Source organism: Somniosus microcephalus, chromosome 20 (genome assembly GCF_052327205.1).
Source record: "Somniosus microcephalus isolate GS21.2 chromosome 20, FLI_Smic_1.0, whole genome shotgun sequence".
Taxonomy (NCBI): Eukaryota; Metazoa; Chordata; class Chondrichthyes; order Squaliformes; family Somniosidae; genus Somniosus; species Somniosus microcephalus.
Window position 1 is genome coordinate 59,190,158 of NC_141006.1, and position 10,334 is coordinate 59,200,491.

At 47.2% G+C, this 10,334-nt stretch overlaps 1 protein-coding gene across 2 annotated transcripts in view; it reads left to right on the forward strand.

The window, feature by feature from the left end:
- Positions 1-7,807, forward strand: part of fam110d (family with sequence similarity 110 member D) — a 46,758-nt gene extending 38,951 nt beyond the window's left edge. For both annotated transcript variants that reach the window (XM_085962802.1, XM_085962801.1), the window contains one exon: positions 5,028-7,807. In XM_085962802.1, coding sequence (XP_085818928.1) covers positions 5,326-6,441 — 1,116 coding nt within the window. In that variant the 5' untranslated portion in view covers positions 5,028-5,325 and the 3' untranslated portion in view covers positions 6,442-7,807. The remainder of the gene's footprint in view (positions 1-5,027) is intronic.
- The last annotated feature ends 2,527 nt before the right edge of the window (positions 7,808-10,334 follow it).

The following is a 10,334-nucleotide window of genomic DNA, read 5'->3' on the forward strand; positions in this document are numbered from 1 at the left end:
TTTATACGTTTCAATGAGATCCCCTCTCATTCTTCTAAACTCCAGCGAGTACAACACCGGACATCTCGATCCCTCCAAGCCCTTCATCCCGACGGTCCGCCTCCTCTAACTTAGCGTGGTTTGGAGCCATTAGGAATCCCACACTTCAACATTAAAAATAGGGATTAGGCTAAAAACTGCCTGTTAACAGGCAGTTAATTGGCACTAATCCCCTTCCCGCCTCGGGGAGGCGGGTCCAGTGCGGGTCGGGTACCCGCCTCCTTTGAAACTGGCAAGGAGGCGGGTTGGGTGCTGGATGGGTTCGTGCTCCCCGATTTCGGGATTTTAATCCCCCACATGCCTCCAATCCCGCCTCCATGGCCCAATGAAAATCCTGCCCATAGAGTACAAAAGCAAGGAAGTTATGCTAAACCTTTAAAACATTGGTTAGGCCCCAGCTGGAGTGTTGTGTTCAATTATGGACAACGTACTTTAGGAAGGATATCAAGGCCTTGGAGAGGGTGCAGAGGAGATTGACCAGAATGGTACCAGGGATGGGGGACTTCAGTTATGTGGAGAGACTGGAGAAGCTGGGGTTGTTCTCCTTGGAGCAATGAAGTTTAAGAGGAGATTTGATAGAGGTGTTCAAAATCATGAAGGGTTTTGATAGAGTAAATAAGGAGAAACTATTTCTGGTGGCAGGAGGGTTGGTAACCAGAGGACACAGGTGATTGGCAAAAGAACCAGAGGCGACATGGGGAAACATTTTTTTCCACAGCGAGTTGTTATGATCTGGAACGCACTGCCTGAAGGGCGGTGGAAGCAGATTCAATAGTAACTTTCAAAAGGGAATTGGATATATACTTGAAGGGGAAAAATTTACAAGGCTATGGTGAAAGAGCAGAAGAGTGCGAATAATTGGATTGCTCTACCGCAGGCATGATGGGCCGAATGGCCTCCTTCAGTGCTGTATTATTCTGTGATTCTATCTACCCTATCAAGCCCTTTCATAATTTGAAAGACCTCTATCAGGTCACCCCTCAGTCTTCTATTTCCTAGAGAAAATAGCCTCAGCCTGTTCATCCTTTCCTGATAGCAGAACTGAGATGTTATAACTATCATCCTTGTAAATCTTGTTTGCATCTTCTCCAGTGCCTCTATATCCTTTTTAGAAAAGTGCATTTCTGTTGCCTGAATGTGCGTGCATATCTCTGAAAAAAAAGTACTTCTATTCAAGCTAGTCCTGCTGCAATGCTGCAGGTGAAGCTGGGTTAGAGGGTTGGGGGATAATTGGGTAAGGCTGTGCAGGTGTGACAATTTTAATAAGTTATCGATCTTAATGTCTTTGAACTGTTCAGAAATCTTTTTCCTTTCACTAACCAGTCATCCAGCAGCCTCACTCCAGTCCAGCTGCTCCTCTCCTCCTCCACCCAACCTTCCCTCCATGCACCTTCTCCTCCTCCGACACTGGATTGCAATGGATTGCTCCTCAGCCTCGCTCCCTCTCTCTGCCAGCAGTGGCTGCTCTTCTAGTCATTACACTGCTTCCCTTCAAAACTTCCACATGGTTCCCTGCCTGCCTTTAAAAGTGGATTCGAATCGTGCAGTGCGATTTAACATTTTATACACCGTCTGCCTGATCCGGTAGATGTTAAAGATCTCACGGCACTATTCGAAGAAGAGCAGGGGAATTCTCCCCGGTGTCCTGGGCCAACATTGATCAGTATATTAACATTACCAGAAGTAGTTTAACCCATCATTCGTTTCATTTGCTGTTTGAGATCTTGTGTACAAAATGGGCGCCATATTACAACAACAACAACTTGTATTTATATAGCGCCTTTGACGTAGTAAAATGTCCCAAGGTGCTGCACAGGAGTATTTTAAGACAAAAAAATTGACACCAATCCATATAAGAATAAATTAGGGCAGTTTTAGGAACGTCTTAAAGGAGGAAAGAGAGGTAGTGAGGCAGACAGGTTTAGGCAGGGAATTCCAGAGCTTGGGGCCTAGGCAACAGAAGGCATGGCCACCAAAGGTTGAGCGATTATAATCAGGAAATATTAATCCACTTAGCTATCGAACGCACTTTTTATAAAAAAAATTAAAAAAAATTCATTGGATGTGAAACACTTTGGAACATCCTGAGGATGTGATCAGACTTCACATCAATGCAAGTTTAATCTATTATGTTGATCACTGATCTCACTACTGTTTTGGTATCTTGCTGTACACAAAACAGCTGTTACAGTCGCCTACATATCACGACGACCATTTGGGTTAACACCTTTTGTTATAGGCATTTGATAAGAAACTCATTAACACTGTTGTTATCAATATCACACTGTGCCATTTCACACCTAGGTTACTCTAACAACGACAAGCAATGAATTACTAAACAGACTGAGGTGGCATCATAAAAATAATCTCAAGTGATGTGCCAAATCTTTTGCCTTGGGAGAAAGAAATCACAAAACCTAACCACGTAAAGCACATCCGAACAAAGCATGGTATCATGCAGAGTCCTAGTGCTGATTCCAATTAAAGAAGGCCCCCCATACACCAAATCCCTTGCCATTGACTGTCATCATGATATAGGTTTCCAATGGACCAAATCCATTCACATTATGTACCTCTCCCACTTCCAATTAATAATTTTTGCTGGATTGGTCACTGTGCTTGACATCCCTTGAGCAACAACTTGCATTTATATAATGACTTTAACGTAATAAAACTTCACAGGAGCATTGTCAGACAAAATTTGACACTGAGTCAAAGAGGAGACATTAGGACAGGTGGCCAAAAGCTTGGTCAAAGAGTTGGGTATCAAGCAGTGTGTAGAGAGAGGTGGAGAGTTGGAGAGGTTTAGGGGCTGAATTCCAGAGCTTAGGGTCCAGCAGCTGAAGGCATGGCCGCCAGTGGTGGCGCGAAGGAAGTGGGGGAATTGGAAGGACTGCAGAGATCTCGGAGGGTTTTAGGGCTGGAGGAAGTTACAGAGGAGGTTAGAGAGATAGAGAGGGGTGATGCCATAGGGGGATTTGAGAACAACACAGTAAAAAAGGTGCAGTCTCTAGCATATTTCTGCAGAAGGAAATTAATATTTGGTTAATCAATGCTGAGCAGTAGAATGAACAATACTTTAATTGAAATGTGATTGTAATGACAGTTGGTTCCTCTCTCGCCTTTGGGGTATGTCAGAAGGTTGTGGGTTCAAGCCCCACTCCAGGACTTGGGCCTATAATCTTTTTTTAAAAAAAAGAAAGATTTGCATTTAGATAGTACCTTTCATGACCTCAGGATGTCCCCAAAGTGCTCTATAGCCAATGAAGTACTTTTGAAATCATTGGGCCAGAATTTGCTGCCAAAATAAGTGAGTTTAATGGCGCTCACTGTTATTAATGTATAAATCGTCCAGCAACTTGTTGCAAGGGGGAGATACCCCACGAGTTCCAAATCCCCACAAGTTGCTGGATGATATGCTCCGCTCCAGCGTTAGCCTCGCAAAAAAGGCAGCTCACCCTCAACCTCTCTGTGAGTTTCAAGAAATTGCTGCATTTGTGCATTAATTACCAATTTAAGCTCACCACACAGTTATGGCTAGTACTTAATGGCGTAAGGACCCGTTAATGAAGAGATTTATGTTTCTGTAATGCCATTCAGCCTCTCAGGCCCAGAAAGGGAACAATTGGATCTGTGGAGTCTCATTCCTACAGGTAGTAAGTTGTTCCCAAGTATATTTTTGAATTTTACAATTTAATTGTTTTTCTTACTTTTCCTTTTCTGTCTTTTTTTCTCTCTCTCTTAATCCAATCTTTCTTTCCCTCTTTATTTCTCTTTCTGTACCTGACTTGACTCTAATTCACCCTATCTCCTTCTCTGTCGTTTCTCTGTTTCTTTCTCAATCCTTAAATCTCGTTGGTTAAGGAGATAGACAGTTGGTCCTGTCATTCGCTGAGGTCCCAGCTGCCCCGTTGCCCTCCCAGCTTATCCCAGCTTGCACTTCCAACAAGTCATGGTGTAAAAAATTTTCAAGGGTGAGGAAAAAAGCCAACTCATTGGGCACACCGTGAGATGCCCCACTCCAGCAAAATCTGGGCCATAGAATCATACAGCACAGGAGGAGGCCATTTGGCCCATCATACCTATGCCATCTCTTTTGAGGAATGTAATGTAGGAAATGCGGCAGCCAGTTTGTGCACAGCAAGCTCCCACAAACCACAATGAGATAATGACCAGATAATCTGTTTTCCTGAATAGGCTGACACATCAGTGCAGTGCTGAGGGACTGCTGCATTGTCGGAGGTACCGTCCTTGTGATAAGACCTTACCAAGGCCTCATCTTTCTATCCAACAGTCAATCCACCTCAAAATAATTAACTGCAGTTCAAGCACTGAGGCGTTTCTGAACAATGTGAAAAAAGTTGTCGAATACATGCAAAACTACAAATATAGCCAATTGGTTAAATGTGCCAGTATTGAGGGAGCGCTGCACTGTAGGAGGTGCCATCTTTTGGATAAGATGTTAAACCCGTCTACCCTCTCAGGTGGCCGTAAAAAATCCCATGGCACTAAGCGGGGGAGTTCGTCCCGGTGTCCTGACCAACCTTTCCCCCTCAACCGACAGCTAAAAACAGATTATCTTGTCATTATCACATTGTGGGATCTTGCTGTGTGCTGATTGGCTGCTGCGCTTCCCTACATTACAACAGTGACTACACTTTATTAAAAAAAATACTTCATTGGCTGTGAAGCGCTCTCTGACGTCCTGAGGTCGTGAAGGGCGCTACATAAATGCATGTAGTTTCTGTTGGCCGTACAGGATTTTTTCACTGGGTTTTGCTAATGTGTGCCCCCTGCTTAAAGACCGCCCCTCCCTGGTGCATTGTGTGTCTCGGTTGCCTTTAAGCCAAGCCAGCTGACCCTCTGTGTAGCTCTGTCTTGATGGAGCCGGTGCAGTGGATCTGTCAGCGCTGAGAGACAAAATAGCTTTAAGGATTGAGTCCAGAGGCTTTGAACTGATGCACGGCGTGCTTTGATTTATTTTTCAGGAGGACGTGTGGAGCTGGGAGGAAAGTTTGGTGAAGCGTTCCAGTTGAGAGTGGAGTGTCTTAACAGACGCAGTCTGAAAGCTCTTCATCTCGTCTCTTGCTGTTTTCTGCAATAAAGGAATCATTGAGGAGTCTGCGTTCGTAAACCTCCCGCCCCGCTCAAAAACTTATAAGACTTCAAGTGACCTGATTTCAGTGGCTTGGATATGGGAGACTTGGTCTGAATGCTGCTGCTACTGCTGCTGGGTTCAGCTCGGGACTTGTATTATTGTCCCGAACCGATGTTGAAGTGAGGAGAATGAAGCCGGTCACTCCAGTCAGTTCCCCCTCGCCTCTCAGGCTACTGAACAAAGGCCCAGAGTATCTGCGCAGGCAAATGGAAAGCGACAACAGGGGTCGGGCGCTGAGCGCTGTCGAGAGGCTCGAAGCGGACAAGCCCAAGTACGTTAAAAGCCAGCAAGCGATGAACGCCAAGCAAGAGCCCATCGTTGGGCCTTGCGCGACGCCGCCATCTTCTGCTCGGAACCGGGTCTGGCCGTGCGAGGCGAGAGGTCCCTGCCAGGACTTTGATGCCAGAAAAGAGAATACCAATTTGGAACAGCTCAACAACGTCAGGAACGGCTTGCTGGACAAGCCATCCCACGACGCAGTGGTCACCAGGAGGACCATCTCCAAGAGAGTCATGAGGCCCGACTCCTTGATCATCTACCGGCAGAAACGTGACTGCAAGGCGGGGAGCAGCGAGAACTCCAGGGGCTACAACTTCATCCGACGACTGTTTCAGGGGTCTATGAGGGACAAACAAGTGGCCTCCCTGGAATTGCCAAAGATCATCCTGAAAGAGGACGGTAGGTCCTTCTCTGAAGGTAGCTCCCCCTTGTTGCACGTGTGTCGTCTCAATGACGGAGGAGCAACAAAGGCCGAGAAGCATTGCGTCAATCTCTTCACCCACAAAGAAATCGTAGACTCCGCTTCTCCAACCCTTCACGTGACCAGAGCACTCAACCCACCAAGCGATCCCTCTGAAGCTAATGCACGAGTAGCTTTGAGAAGCAGGACTTTACAGCGCTCAAACTCTGACCTCCCCCTGCGTAACTCAGTAGCCTTGTCGGAGAAAGAGAGGTTTTTTAATTACTGCGGCCTTGACCTGGATGTGGCGGAACATCTCGGGTTGGCAAACTTCTCTCCTGCCGCCTCAGACTCTATCTTGCCCAGGGTTCAGAATGTCAGCATGACTGAGAGCGAAGGCAGCGAATTCTCCCGCTGGAGCAGAGATGGTGAAGGCCTTTATGAAGAAGAAATTCATGAGCAAATCTCTTTGGGGATATCTGTCATTGAACGGAATGCACGGGTCATCAAGTGGCTGTACGGTTGCAAAAAGGCCAAAGAAGGACCAAGGGAGTCGACAGTGTAGAGAGGAAAAGAGACCTTTTGAATTTACCCCAACATGCAAAGAGGATATTGTCCCCACAGTTACATTACTGTCTCATTAAAAAACGTGGGGAAATGGAACCGATTCTGTCTTCAGCTCAAACATTTACTACAGTAGATATTTAAAAAGTTTTATTTTCATAATTTAACTCGTAAGGCTGATCTTCAGCTTTGGTCTGAAAGTTTTAGTTGAAGTAATTAATGCTGAATGCAGCGTTTAATGCAGTATTAGCCCTGGCGGGATGGGGAGCTAGTGAGCTTTTCCTTTTGCGGAGTTGTGTACTCATTGAGGTCAGGGACGTTACTCCTGGGGAGCAGACCGCCTTCCAATTAACACTCCCGTGTTGGCAGCAAGCATGCCTAGGTCCAGTACAACATGGATTAGGAAGAAAGACTTGCATTTATATGGCGCCTTTCACGACCTCAGGACGCCCCGAAGTGCTTTACACCCAATTAAGTATTTTTGAAGTGTAGTTAGTCACAGTTGTAATGTAGGCAATGTGGAAACTAATTTGCGCACAGCAAGCTCCCACAAGCAGCAATGTGCTGATGACCACCTGCTTTTTAGTGATAGAGGGTGAAATATTGTGCAGGACACCCAGGGGAGAACTCCTCTACTCCTCTTCGAAATAATGCCGTGGGATCTTTTATGTTCACCTAGAGGGCAGACAGGGCCTTGGTTTAACGTCTCGTCCGAAAGACGGCATCACCGATAGTGCAGCGCTCCCTCAGTACTACACTGGGAGCGTCAGCCTAGATTTTATGCTAATCTCTGGAGTGGAACCCACTGAGCCACAGCTGACACCCAGCGTAAAGTAAAATTTAGAGGCCAAGCAAAGCTTCCTCTACACTTTTTCCCCGACATGCCTCAGACACAACCTCACAAGAACATCCTTCACCGTACCAGGGTGGCAATTCTCTGGCTCTCCGAGTGAGATTGCCAAATTAGGGATAGCTCTGTGACCATTAAACACTGGAATGAGATTGCCCAAAGTGATCTCTCGTAGGACCAGTGGGAAGAGGTGTCTTTCATCATCACGTTCTGGGATGGATATGAACCCAGGTCCCAGAACCTTTGATCAACTTTGAGCAAAACCCCAGTATGTGCACCAACACCTTTTTTCTTTATGTTAGAAAATGTGCAGCAAAAGTTAAGGGAAGTGAAGAGCTGATCCTGGAACCAAAGCAAAGTGACCTTCCCAAACACAGTCCTGACGATAGCATTAAACGTAAACCATTTCCCAATGATCCCATATTAAAGGGGCAGTATTCTTTTTCTGGAGGATTTTGAAGTTTTTTTAAAAATGCTAAATTTTATTAAGGAAATTAAAACAAACATATGAAACAAGTATTCGATTTTGATCGGTTTCTTGTAAAAAGTTGTCTAACTTGTTCTGTTTCTGTTGTGGTGACTGGGCCAAAATAACTGGTTGGTTTGTCCCATGAAAGAGAGACTGTGGGCTGGATTTTGCCACTGGGGCGGGCTGGGGGCGTGTCAGGTGGTTTTCGTGTCAGGAACGCAACTCCGATGTGAAGTGGGGAAAAAAGTGGGATTTTCCCCTAATTGGGCACTTGATTTCCAGCGTGTGGAAACCTCTGGCCCAATTAGTCTTTCCATCCTGAAAGTCGCCTCCGATGATGTCATCAGTGCTGCTGGATTTAAGGCCTGCAAGCAGCCTTGCTTCTTCTGGAGACTGGAAATGCTTTGGACATTGTATGAAGGACTTCATTTACTGACCATGTCCACCAGCAAGCAAAAGTGTGCACCTTGCTTTGATGAGCCCTCCCTCCAAGCTCTGGTGGAGGGAGCAAGATCTAATAAGGAGGTGCTCTTCCCTTCCTCAGGGAGAAAAAAGCCACCACAGCAGACTAAAGCTGTGTGGCTGCAAGTGGTCCAGGAGGTCAACTCCATCTCTATGTGCCGCAGAACCTGGCTGCCGTGCAGGAAGAGGTTTCATGACCTTCTCCGCACAGGAAAAGTGAGTATGACTTTCCCATCACCCTCAATCTGATTCCCATCGCCTCTCCTCACCAGCACTCTGCTTTGCCAACCTCTTCCTCCACATCCCACTTGACACTTACATCCCTGCAGCCTTACCCACTTTATGGTCACATTCACTTAACTATTCGACTATGCAGCCCTCACACTCTCTGATGCAATGACAACTTACAACACACAGGGAGGGCCCTTTGTCTCCTTCTAAGCATGTATGCTATGGAATCTCTACACTCACTCCTTCATTCTCACTAAAACTCCACTTGTGTCCCTCATTGCAAGAAAAGAGAGCCCACATTAAGAGGGAAAGAGCGAGGACAGGAGGAGGGCCACCCTCAGCCCAGCTCACCACCTCGGAGGAGGCGGCCCTGGAAATTGCTGGGATCGAGGAGAATTCCCAAGTGGGGGACGGACAGGCAGGCGCATCACAGCAAGCTGGCGACAGAATAGTTTGGCATTTCTCTCATTGACATTGCATGAGTCACTGATAATGAATCTGATGCTCTAACAGATTGACTTATGATCATCTGCGCTATTCAATGTGCATGTAACCTTGACCTCACATCTCTAACTCTTTCCTTTACTCCCCCACAGGACCATCGAAAGCCTCCGTCCCCACTGTGCAGGAGGAAGAGCCTGAGCTTCCAGGCTCCTCAGAGGAAGCTGCCACCTCTGAGGGCGCAGCGTCAGCAGAATTCAGCACGCCCAGCACCAGCGCAGACGCTCACACCTCGGTAGGACCTTCGGGACATAGAGTAGAGTTGTCACCTGGTATATCACAGCTCACAAGTGAGCATCAGCAGATAGTGGAGACGGGGACAGCAGTGCAGAGTCCTCGTCGGAGGGCGCAGGGCGCTCCCAGCTCAGCTCCGCTGCATGTCGACCCTGTGCCTCCGGGTCCATCCAGAAGGAGAGCGGTGCTGGAACTCCAGGAACAGGTGCAGGAGCCTCTGGCAGGTTTTGTCTCCAGGGTCGCTGCGAGTGTGGAGCGAATGGAGGAATCCATCGCGAACATGAGCAGAGCCTTTGTGGAGGCATTGGTTCATGAATGCATCACCACGGAAAGGATGGCTATGTCCATGGAGGAGCTTAGTCGCCAGGGTATTGAAAACATGGTCATTGTTCAGAATAGACTGACATCTCTTGAGGAGCGATGGTCAGCTATTGAGCAAACAAACCAGACCTTCATGCAAGTCCTCTGTAGTAGGACTTCCAGTGCAGAAACGGGTCCTCATGGCCCCTCTGAAGTGCAGCAAGGTGCTGTCCAGCCACTTGCTAGCTCTGAAATGGGGCTGACCCATGAGAGGGATGTTGGTGGCATACAACAAGGAAGTGGGTGCTCCTCTCCAAGTGTTCACACGACCATGCCACAGCAAAGCCCTCAGTCAGAGCCCCACAAGAGTCTCCACCCAACTGAGATCAGCCTCTCAACCCCTGCACAGCCGCAGGAACAGCAGACTGTTGCCGGGCCCTCACAGGCTCGCAACCCCAGAGGACACCCGCCAAAGGTATCGAGACAGGAGCAGCAAGAAAGTGAGCAGGGGTCCTCCACATCTGCTGAAGCCACAGGGGAAGCTCCACGTAGGAGCATGCGTGAGAGGAAGAGAATGCACAAGTAGTCACAAGGGTAGTCACTTGGGTGTAATGTTGTGTTTCGTTTTGAAAAGCCATCAGTTGCTTATTGTCATAAAAAATTCTGATGGCAATCTGTTGCAGTTGTGGCGTGTGTCATTTCGCTAATGGGACTTCCACATTGAGGGCTTAGAGCGACTTGCAATTGTCAGTATGGTGGTCAGAGTGATAGGAATCCGTAGGTTCTTGGCCATTGTCGATAATCTGATAAGAAGCTGCGAGGCCAAAGTATTTGATTGTGCAGGCTA